A 12,011-nucleotide genomic window follows, 5' to 3' on the forward strand; every position below is an offset into this window, starting at 1 on the left:
GTCGTTCCTTGAACACTTCCAGGGATGGGGACTCCACCATCTCCCTGGGCAGCCCCTTCCAAAGCCTGACAGCACTTTCTGTGAAGAACTCCTCATGACCAGGGATGTTGTATCTCAACATGCAAAAGCCAATGACACTGCATGAAACAGGGTTCAAGGAATATTCTGGAATATTGGCTTTTTCTGCCTCTGTGGCAGCTCTTTCTGGGCACTGGAGATGGGCAGGATCAAACCAAGCCTGGTATCAGGCCAAAGCACAGACAGAGACAGAAATCTGGTCTCCACTGCCCAGGAAGGGAACAAACTCCATGTCCACAGAGGGGTAACACAGAACACACCTCACAGCAGTAATTGCACTTTCACAGGCTTAATGAAAATGAGAAGCTGGGGGAACAGGGACCCAAATGAGTGTCAGCCCTGAGGAAAGCACAGGTAGGATTCCACTGCTGGGTATTCCACATAGTGGGCACCAACCTGCCCACTACACACCCCTTCCAAGACCTTCTGGGTCATACAGGATCACAATGGTGAGTTTTCAGGGATAGCTCTGAGGAACACAAAGGACTTGAGCACCAATGAAAACAGACTTCATTTTTTGGTACAACTTAATTTTGTCAGCCAGTTGCAATGACTATGAACTCTTTGTAGGCAGCTGTGGCAGTGGGTGACTTTTTCCCTGTGATATGAGAATTTTCATGGAAAGAGGTGCTGGTTTACAGATCTTGTGACTGTGGTGACAGGAGGGGGTGAAGAATGAGGGCTAAGAAAGGAGGAAACCTGCCAGGCAGTGGTGGCAAGCACTGACAAAAAGAAGGACTGACCTCTGGCTCTGGTCACCTGTGATAGAATGTGTGATTTGGTCTTTTACAAACTGAAATTGCAATTAAGTATCTCCATCTCCCCTAGTCTACTAAAGGAATGGTTTCAGGGGGATTGTAGCACAGGAAAATAAGATGAAAAATCATTGCTTTGATTGTTGTTTTTTTCCAAATAACTTTCTACACCATTTTTTTTCTATTTCACCTGAAATAATCTTTCTCCCTAAGCTTTACAAGTTTGCTTCCCCCCACGGCCTAATCATTTATCCCATCATGAGAACTGCATCTTCAAAGCAGTAGCAAACAGGTAAGATCTCTCCCTTCCTGTCTTCTACTGGTCTGAACTGTGCAAAGTGCCTAAAGCCTTCCTTGAGGGCATGGATATAGGGGGAGTTCACAGATCTCATCAATTTTGTACTAGAGATCTGATGCAAGGAGAGGTTCACAGTTCTCCTCCCTGGGGGACAGCCTGCTTTATCTAAGACACCACAGTTAAATATGCTCACTGTGTGCTGTGATGTTGGGTAAAAATAGCCTGATAAAATAGATTAAATGTTCTGTTTTTCTTCTTCTCCCTGCTATAGATCTCAAAACCATTAAACGCTGCATGACCTCAACCCACAGCTTGTAAGCAGAACCAATGAACCCTCATTATTCCTTATAACTACCTGGTTTACCCCTTGCTCTGTGCCCTAAAACATCAATTGTGTGTCCCTTTGTGCCATCCTAAGAAACACATCACTGCCTCCACCTACAGATAAAGAAAGAGACCTCACACAGGGACTTTGAGCAGTGCTTTGCTCCTACAGCAGGATCAGCACCAGCAACAAGGCAATTCCCGACAAGCTAGGAGACATCCTGGGTACAAGAGGTTTCACTCTCCTGCACCATGGATGCTCACAGTTTCCTTCAGTAATTTGTTAATTGGGAGGAATTTTCACTTGTGGCCTTCCCAAGTGAACCCCGGACTGGATTCTCTGAGTGCCCTGTGCTGCTGAGGGACTGGTTTTTTCCTTTGAGGTCGCTGGCTCCCAGCCCTTCAGTGGGAAGGAGCCACCCCAGGACAGCAGGAAATTCGCGCAGAAAACATCCACCTTCTGCGAGGGTCCCAAGAGAGGGACCATCCCTCTGCCTTCCGTTGCTGGTTTCCTAATGAGGCTAAAAATCCATTAATTACGTCTCTGCCTCGCGGGGCGACAGCGGAGGAGTAACCGGGAGGCACCGGGACAGGGATGGGGATCGGGATGGGGACAGGGACCGCGGCCGCCGGGTGCCCTCTGCCGGGACCGCCGCGCCGCTTCTCCCGGTCCCTGCCCATGCCCGGTCAGCAGCCGCCTGCTGGGACCAGTGAGAGAACCCGAGGGAACAGCTGGAACTGTGTCAGGGGAGGGTTAGGTTGGATATCAGGAAAAGGTTCTTCCCCCAGAGGGTGATTTGGCACTGAACAGGCTCCCCAGGGCAGTGGTCACAGCCCCAAGGCTGCCAGAGCTCAAGGAGCGTTTGGACAGTGCTCTCAGGGACAAGGTGGGATTGTTGGGGTGCCTGTGCAGGGCCAGGATCTGCACTGATGATCCTTGTGGGTCCCTTCCAACTTAGGATATTCTGTGGTCCCCCTGCAGTCCCCTGCCTCCAGGAGTAGCCAGGGCCATAAAAGCTACTGAATTAGGAGGTGCGGGGTCCTGTGGGATCTCTGTCCTATAAAAAGCATTCCCAGGCTGGTTGGAGAAGTCTCCAGAGTGTCCTATCAATGCTGCCACGTGTGCAGCATCAGCACAGGGCTCAAACAAGCACCCCTGGGGGTCCCACTGGGGCAAGGCACTTCCATTAATTCCATGAATGCATTCCTGCTCGGGGTTATCTCCCCGTGCAAAGGCAGCGCCTGCCCTAGCGCGATGCCAGCGGGTTCTGTGCTGGTGTGAGCTGGTCACAAGCACTGGGGAGGAAGGACTGCTGGCAGCTGTCAGGCAGGAACGTGATTCCAGGGATGCTTCTGAGTGCCTGGGTGAGTCATGGGGGTTTCGTACCCGACTTGAGATAACCATCACGGAGCAGTGACAGTGACCAGGCACCCGCAGAGGGACAAATTCTCCGCTGCAGCAGGAGCTTGTGTGTCTCCCCAAAACACAGTGGTCACATGAGGTGCTGCTGTCAGCATGGAGTGTGGGCTCTGTACATGCTGCCAATTTGCCCCTCTTCTCAAAACTTCCCTGTGAGGGTGGTGAGCCCTTGGCACAGGTTGCTCAGAGAAGCTGTGGCTTCCCCGTCCCTGGAAGTGTCCAAGGCCAGGTTGGGTGGGGCTTGGAGCAACCTGGGCTAGTGGAAGGTGTCCCTGAACATTGCAGGGAAGTGGAATGAGAGGGTCTTCAAGGTCCCTTCCAACCTAATCCACTCCTTGATTCCATGATTCTGAGAGCTCACACCGCTTCCCAGAGCTGCTTAGTTTTAATTAGGGAGAGGACAAGGCACTGCACGTAAAGCGTTGCTCATTCACTAGTCTGGAAAAAGACAGGAGAGGCTGCACCTGTGCAGGGCATCTCCATGGAGGACGGATCTTTACATTCATGCACAGCTTGTCCTCCTGCGTTAGGATGGCAATATCCTAATGAGCTCAATTATTCTGTACAGCTTGATTAGGACTTCTATGGTCCTTGCTGGTCCCTTCCAGCTCAGGATATTCCATGATTCTGTTATTCTCATGTGTTGCATTTCACAGGTGTAATCACAGTGATAAATGACAGTGATGGTTCAGCACACACAACCCTTGCCCAGGGCAAACCCCTCTCCAGGACTGGTGTCCAGAAGGCCTCTGCTGCTTCCCTTCCTTTGTGTGGCAAATGAAACTCCGGTCACAACGGAAATACAGGATAATCCCACACAAACTGATATTTTTTTCTGAATTTACACAAGTGCTGCACTCACTACGGCACAGAATCCACACTGCAGTCGCAACCCGGCTGGAAACCCACTGCCATATCCCGATATCCTGGCTGATAACCCTCTGGGACAGGGGATCCCTGACCCTCCAGCTGCACATCTGGAGCATCTGTGCGATGCTGAGGTGCACCCGTGCCCTCTGGCTGGCTGACCCTTCCCCGGAAGGACACGAGGAGCAGAGCCCTGCGTGCCCGACACCCTGTGACCGCCCTGGCCGGGTTATCCCGGTATCCCCATCCCCACCGTTCCCGCACAGCCGCCGGTGCAGCCCACATGGCGCGGCGCGAACTACAATTCCCATGATGCCTCGCAACAAAAAAAACGCGTCCGCCCTCGGCCCAGCGGAGGGCGCCGCGGTGCACGCCGGGATTTGTAGTTCTTTACCGCCGCTCGGCCACCCACGATCCGTAACGCGCCTGCCGTGGAGGACTCGCCTCCCCGTGACGCTCCTCGCCGCGGTGACGCGCGCGGGACGCGCCGGCGGCGCGGGGCGCGGGCCATGTCGGAGAGCGGCGGCGGCGGCGGGGCCGCCCCGGGCGGGGGCGGCGGGGGTGGCGCGGGGGCCGCGGGGCCCGGACCCACCGACCCGGCCTCGCTGCCTCCCGGCGACCCGCAGCTCATCGCCATCATCGTGGAGCAGCTCAAGAGCCGCGGCCTCTTCGACGGCTTCCGCCGGGACTGCCTGGCCGACGTGGACACCAAGGTACGGCCGGGCCGGGGACCCCCCGCACCCCGCGGGTCCCGCACTCGGGGGCTGCTCTCTCTGCCCGCGGTGTTTCGTGGCCCCGCTGTGACCCCCACCCGAGGCTGTTCCGGAGGAGATCCCGGCTTGGAGCGATATCCACACCCCAGGGGAGGAACAGGCCCGAGAACAGGCTCAGCCTTTCATGTCCCAGCCCAGGCCTTATTAGGAAAAGAGTTTCCCATAAGAACAGTGCTACTTTTTAGCCTATTCCTGTATTTCCAGTACTAATTCCTGTATTTCCAATTTTCAAACCCAGACACTTAAACCTTTCTCTAATGAGACTCAGACTGTTCTATTTCTCAGACACTGATTCTCTGGCATTAATTTCTTCTCAGCCACCACGTGAACCCCTGAGCATTTGTTGTCCACACGAAGTTGGGTAGTTCACAGTTGCCCTGTCAAAATTCAGCACTTGTTGGATTTTGCTTTCCCCAAACTTTTTACTCTTTCAGCAAGAGCCCTGTCCTGGGAGCTGCAGGCGTCATCCAGGCCCAGCAACAAACCACTCCTGGAGCTGTCAGGTCACCTGCACAGAGCAGCTTTGTCAGTGCTACCCAGGACAGACACCACACCTCTGTCACCAGCCCATCATCCCATATGCACGTCAGACCCTGAAATATAAATGTCACCCTTTTGTCCTTTCCTTGCATCCAGGATGTGGATGGTCCTGTGTATTTATATGGGTTTGTTAGTTAAATTCCTGTTAAGTGCAATTAAGTTCCCTCAGATAAAACTCAAATAATTATCTCCTTATTCTTATATGTTCTTAACTTCTCTGTTACTGCCACAGAGGCAAATAATTCAAGTTTTTTGTTAGTGAAATTGCTCAGCCAGTTTCTGAGAAATTCTGGGACGGAGGGTTTGCAGACAAGAACTTTACTTAAACAACTCCTGTCTGCACAGTTTTCATTTCACTAAGTAATACCATGAGCAGACAACAATTTAAAAACCAATCTGTCCAGATATTTGAATTATTGTAACAACACCCTGAGTGTTCTGTGCCAGTTGTGTTCTCAGGCAAAACAAGATTCTCTTTGTCCAGAGAGTGAAAGGAGGGAGAATATAGACAACAGAGCAGTCTGTATGTGACAGCAGATGAATTGTGAAGGGCCCTGGCAGGACACTACTTTGAGGTATTTTAGCTGTTCAACTGGATTTATTTTGATTTTTTTTTTTTAGCCAGCCTATCAAAATTTGAGGCAGAAAGTCGACAACTTTGTATCGACCCACCTGGACAAACAGGAATGGAACCCAGCCATGAACAAAAACCAGCTACGGAACGGGCTCAGGCAGAGTGTGATTCAGTAAGTGAGCACAGTCTGTAAAATGGCACTGAAGCTGCTGGATAAGTAACACATCCCCTAAGCCAAGTAAGAGTTTGCAGAATTAAGCTTTTCACGAGACTTTCTGCCGTGCTCTCCTGAGTTTCATTATAATAGGGGATGCAATCTCAAAATGCACATTATTACTTTATCTGAAATTGGTATTTTTGATTGGTGAAATGTTTGTATTTGCTGTCCTGCCAAACTATTGCTGCAAATAGCCAGTGCTGTGCCTGATGTACTGAGCTGGATGACCTTGATCTTTATCTTCAGAAAAGGGAAGAGGCTTTAAAGAAAGAATCCTGAAGATGCCAAAGTTTGTGTGTGTAGACTCCAACCACTGTAAGGCAACAATCACCTCCTCTCTTGCAGCAGAGAGAAGCTTTTGTTCAGCTATTCTAAGATACTACATTGAGGGCCACCAAGATGATCAGCCTTTCCTCCTATGAGGAAAGGCTGAGAGAATTGGGATTGTTCAGCCTGGAAAAGAGAAGGCTCTGGGGTGACCTAATGGTGGCCTTCCAGTACCTGAAGGGAGCCTTCAAGCAAGATGGAGAGAGACTTTGTACAAGGGTTTGGAGTGACAGGACAAGGGGGAATGGCTTCAAACTGACAGAGAGTACATTTAGATTGGATATTAGGAAGAAATTCTTTACTGTGAGAATGGTGAGGCCCTGGCACAGGTTACCCAGAGAAGCTGTGGCTGCCCCATTCCTGGAAGTGTTCAGGGCCAGGCTGGACAGGGCTTGGAGCAACCTGGCATAGTGGAAGGTGTGGAACTGGATGATCTTTAAGGTCTCTTCCAACACAAACCATTCTGGGATTCTATGATTCATTTCCAGCATGAAATCAGAGAAAGCCAGATTAAACTGTTGCTGAAAGAATTAGGTTTAGTATCTCTTGCTGCTGCCTCCTGGCAGTCTGAAATATGAGCTTTGGCTTATTAGAAGGAGAAAACCTTTATGGTAAAAGGCATGGGGAGAGAGGCAGTTGAGAACTCGGTCATGGCACTTTTGCTTCTAAGGAAAACTAACAGAATGTCTGGGACACAGAACAAACTGTTTCAACAGCACCTCCTAGAACCTGTAAATCACAAGTATGTCACATTAGTCTGTTTAATCTGTAACTAGAGAAGGGATGTTCTCCAATAGAAGTACAGAATTTCCTGTCATTACTCAGAGTCCTTGAGATACGTTTGTCTCAATGCTCGCTCTTATTTCGTGTTACTGTACCACAAGAATTAAGTGGATAGTTGAAGAATGTTACATCAGAGAGCCTGTGGTGAGTATAAAGTGCTCTTAAGCAGGCCATTAGTGTGAAGAGTATACCCAGTATTGGGGAGTTTGAAGGGTCCCTGTCACTCCTGGAGTTGCAAGACTGAGCTCTGAGGGAGTCCAGATATGTTTCATGCAGGTACAGCTGTGCTGTCACCTGGAGGTGACACGATGTGCCCTGACCCTGCACCCTCTCACTCACCAGCATTCATGGCCTTAATAGTCCTGTGGCTCCTTTTCCCAGTGCCAGGCAACGTCTCCATTTCCTGTCCCCTGCTCCCTTGCAGACATGACTTAAGCCTTCTAGACAGCCTGTGCCCCACAATCCAAGAGTCTGACGCAGCCCCTGAAGTAATAAGTCACTTCAATTACTAGTGTTCAGTCCAGAAACTTTGCTGTGTGCTCAATGTCTTGTTTTTATAATTAATACCCATCTGTCTAGACTAACAGTTACAAGGAGCGAGTGGCAGTCCTGTTATTAGGGGGCAGGGCTCTTCTCCCTCTGGTCAGCCAAAGAAAAGACTGTGCTCTCACCTGCCCTCCTCCTCAGAATAGCTTGTTTCTCTTGTTTGTGCCAAAATGTGTTTGTTTGCTTTCATGTTGACCTCATTTCCACATGAGCCCTATTAAAAGTGGCTCTTGTCCAACGTGTCATTTAAGTACCTGGGAGACCAGATGTGAGTTGTTAATTCTGTAGGGAGCAGTGAGAGGGGGTGAGGGGAAATAGGTGATTGAAACAACTCCCTGTTAAGGATCTACTGAGTAGGCTGCAGTTCTCACCATGTTAATGCTAATTGCAGTTGACAGGAGGGCTCTGGAGAATTACTGGAGGAGATCGGGGAGAAGTTTTTCGGAGGAGCTGAATGACTTCTTTGTCTTTGTTCAAGGTCAGGAATGCTGGAAGCTGGAGTGGACAGAATTATTTCTCAGGTGGTGGATCCAAAACTAAACCACATCTTCAGGCCCCAGATAGAGAGGGCGATTCATGAATTTTTGGCTGCACAAAAGAAAGAGGAAAGTGTGCCAGCTCCTCCTCCAGAGCCTGAGAATAAGGATCCTCCTGCTCCATCTCAGGATGCCTCCTAAAGGTCTTGTATCTCTGCACTTACTGCTTACATTTTTCATGTGCCTCATCTCTATATAATGCAAGATAGAGGAGACATTGGTTCTCCCTGGCTTGGCAGGGAGGACACTTTGATCAGCAGCGTGTTGTCAATGTCACAGTCATCTGAGCTGCTCCCACTGAAGTGTCTGCTAAAAATACACTGGGACTGAAGACATAGGTATGATGTAAAACAGCTATCAAGGAACACTGTAGACTCTGCCAGTGCTGATTTTAGAGCAGGCCAAAAGGCCTTTTATTCCAGTAAAGCACATCCAAAAGAAAAAAAAGCATATCCAGCAGCGATTGACTTGGAATTGGCTCGTTAGCCTTCAGAACTATATCAAATGGATTAAAAATATATATCCTTTACTGAAACACAGCCAAAAGTAGAGTGGTGACAAGTTATTGTGCTTTAGCATTGAAAGGTTTAGATATCTCTTCTTTGGAACATAGACTGGAGTGTTGAATTGTTAGTGACCGAAATAATCCCCAGTCAAGTCAGGGTAACATCTCTGAGGGTGAATAAGTTCATTCCAAATTAACTGGTCTAAATAGAGCAACCTGTCTCTTTCCAGCTGAAAGGACTGAGGGTGCCTTTGTTGCAAACAAGTTCATTCTGGCTTTTGTGATTAAAATAACTCCAGGGACCATAATTGCCACTCTGTCTTAGCACAAATGACTATGTGCCCATCTTTGCTAAGGCCCTGGATCTAAACGTTGGTTTTAATATTGAGGCCCATGTGCACACTACTGAGGAACCACTATCTTGATGGGAAATTCCAATCTGCAGCTTTGCTGGGGAACCTAAAGCCATACTGCATGAAAGGAAGTTAATTGTCAATTGTTCCATCTGCCAGGCTTTCTGAAAGCAAAAATATTCTTTCTCATCTACAGCTGATTTATTAAGAAGGAACAAGTAACCTACAATAGCTGTTCCAATGCTTGGAATTACTAGAGCAACTAGCATGGGGTTTGGCTCAACAGTGTAAGTTTTAAGTGCCTGTACTGTCACCCTGAGTTTTTTACCTTTGACTTGCAGCTTTAAGGCCTGAAATCTTCACATTTATGTGGTTCAGGTAGTTTAAAAGTCCATTATAACCTTCAGCAAAGTGCAGCTGTTAATGTATTCTAGTCTGTCCAGATGCAATGACTTGTACCTGTACGTCCTCTAAACTCTCTTTTTTTTCTTGCAGGGAGTTCTGATACTGAGCAGCTGCAGTTGCAACACGCCCTGTTAGATTGGCAATGGATTGCTGTTCCCTTTGGTGCAGGACTGCTGTCTGCCAAAGATGAATAACCTTTATCAGACCTGTGGGAAGGCATTGAAATGGTGAAATTCAGGTGCACCTGGAGTTCTGTGTGCAGAGGCACAGCCAGAGTGTGAAGATATTTTTGCTGTGAACTGCAGAGAGCAGCATGTATTCATTAGTCATGGGGGTGGGAAGGAAAAGGGAGTTGGCTGTTGTCTGGAGGGGGTAGGGAAGTGGTTTGAGATGATACTAATAGCATGAAGAAAGGAAAGAGGTTTTGGGGTGGGATATTCAAGTAAGAGCTGTCAGATGTCCTTGGATACAAGCCAGATGAGAGGAAGCATCTTGCACCTCGGCTGCATAACACAGCATTGAGTAGTAGATGCCAAGTCAGGTGTAACTGCCTGCTTTAGGAAGTACATTTCCTGTTTAAAACTGGAAATAAAGCTTCAGGATCAATTATCTAGATAACCTCTGTTGCATCACAGGAACACGTTTACAGTTGGCTATGACTATAGCTGATTTAACTCTTATTTCCTAAGTAGCTCTGGGAAGCAAAGGGCAGCAGAGCAGATGATCAGCTTAAAGACTTCTCTTTCCTGTGAAATTTCTCAGGTGCCTGGTGGAAACTGTCCTATGCTTTCAGCTTGAATGCATGCAGTGTCCTCTGGATGACAGTCAAATAGAGAATGTGATCAACTTCTGCCAGCAAATGTCCACACCTTTTTGCAATAAAATATTTCAAAAAGCATCTCTGAGCCCTGGCTTTTTTAGATTTTTTTTTTTCTTAAGGAAAAACTACTTAAAGAAATCCCAGAGTCCCGATTGCTGGAAACCTGGTGAAAGTGTGACCTTACACAGCTCATGGGTTAATCCAGGTTTAACAATGTGGGCCTGTTTCATATAATGAAATAAGATGGTTATTAGTATTCCTTTCCATATAGGATGTCTTTAAAAAAATCTAAAATATCATGAAGACTGAATGAGTAAAGGACTCTCTCCTGAATGTTGGTTTGGTGGTTAAAGACTGCTCTCCAAATCTGTAGTAGATGTTTTCCCTTAGAGCCTTAAGGGCAGCTCTTGGCAGAAAAAGATCTCTTACATCCTTGGTAGGGTGTCTCGACCACTTCTTTGAAACTGAGCCATTTATTTGAGGGGAAAAATGGTTCAAGACTCTAGAAAGAGCAAATGAAAAGGATTCTGACTGTGCTTAGGCAAATTCTGTATTACAACAGCAGTAGCCAGGGAGCAAGGACACCAGTTCAGTTTCTAAAAGTAGCAAGTAGAACTGGATTTACTGCAGCGAGGGGGGAATCTGAACCTGCATTTCCTACCTGACGAGTGCTTTAGCAGATGAGTTAAGGAGAACAGACTGAGCCATTGTGGTTTTTGAAAGATTTCTCCATTGTTCTCTCTTGACTGTGGTGCTGTGTTAAACTGGGCGCTGACACTGCTGTGCCTTTGGCGGGGCTCAGCCTGTGCACAGCTGCAGTGACTATGGGAACCTTCAGAGCAGAACTGAAGCACCTAATGAGTTCAGGCAGCCAATCCACATTTGGGATCATAGGCTTTAATGTTTGAGGTCTGAAGTCCTTGCTTTGGATCACAGCCTTGGAAGTATACCTGACAATAATGGGACAGTGACAAAACTTATGATGAGGAGATGGTAGAGGAAGAGCCCTTTGATGATAAGCATCTGTCCCTGGTGACTGATACAATCAGGATTCCAGCCTCAATAACTCAGTGATAGTATAGAAATCTCAACACCAGAACAAAAGAACAAGTTTGTACCCACTGCAGAAGTGAAGCTGTTCCTGTAGCAGAATGTTGGACTAAAGTTAGTGTATGATTCAGTTTTTGCTGTGCTGGATGTGTAAAGACAGTCTGAGGAGTTTGCTGAGGCAGAGGGGCCTAAGACACTTGAATTCAAGAAGCAGTTCTCACATTGTGCAGACATCTCAGTTTAAGCAGCACTTGCAGCACTGCAGAACTTTCCTTACTTTCACACCATCTATGTTCCCTTCTTTCCTATCAAACCCTGGACTGCAGCCTTACAACAGTTCTGGTGTCTGTTACTTTGACAGTGTCCCAAATGCTGTCATGTTAGAAAAACTGAGAGCAGAAATCTGCTGCCTTTCTCCCATTATTCCTGAAAAATGTAAATGTAATGCATATCACCAAACACACAAAGCAATTCAGGTTATTTTTACAAACATACACATTTTAGTCCAAGATAAATTTAATTACAAGTACTGAGCAGGAGTTAAAATAATGAATAATGTGTTTCTAACATTCTTGAAGTAAAACTGATTCTGTAAATTATTAATAGGAATTTTCTGATACACTGGCTATGTAATTGTTCTGTGATAACTCCAGAGATGCAGATAACAACCTAGAACAGGTTACCAACAGAGCAAGGCAGCCACCACAGCTCCTGATCATCTCAACAAGACCAGTTTCACCTGAGGGTGGATTTTGGGCACGTGCATTCCTGAAGTCCTTTTGCAACTGCAGAGAAGGTTTTTGACTGGGTCGTTTGGTTCAGGTTCAATACCACAGCATT

The 12,011-nt window shown here is 47.5% G+C and overlaps 1 protein-coding gene across 2 annotated transcripts; it reads left to right on the plus strand.

Annotated features, from left to right (window-relative positions):
* Nucleotides 1–4,221: 4,221 nt before the first annotated feature.
* BOD1 (biorientation of chromosomes in cell division 1) lies at nucleotides 4,222–10,200 on the plus strand. Of its 2 annotated transcripts, XR_005565010.1 has the most exons (5): nucleotides 4,227–4,455; nucleotides 5,677–5,801; nucleotides 7,981–8,181; nucleotides 9,392–9,539; nucleotides 10,064–10,200. XR_005565010.1 is itself a non-coding variant. In XM_027718783.1 (4 exons), exons 1-3 carry the CDS (start codon nucleotides 4,252–4,254, stop codon nucleotides 8,177–8,179), a joined length of 528 nt encoding a protein of 175 aa, XP_027574584.1. In that variant the 5' UTR covers nucleotides 4,222–4,251; the 3' UTR covers nucleotides 8,180–8,181; nucleotides 9,392–10,200. The 2 variants fall into 2 exon arrangements, 1 of the variants encoding a protein (XP_027574584.1); XM_027718783.1 differs by having other exon boundaries at nucleotides 4,222–4,455; nucleotides 9,392–10,200.
* Nucleotides 10,201–12,011: the final 1,811 nt, after the last annotated feature.

Source organism: Pipra filicauda, unplaced genomic scaffold (genome assembly GCF_003945595.2).
Source record: "Pipra filicauda isolate LSUMZ 115617 unplaced genomic scaffold, ASM394559v2 scaffold3_size10097308_pilon, whole genome shotgun sequence".
Lineage (NCBI taxonomy): Eukaryota > Metazoa > Chordata > Aves > Passeriformes > Pipridae > Pipra > Pipra filicauda.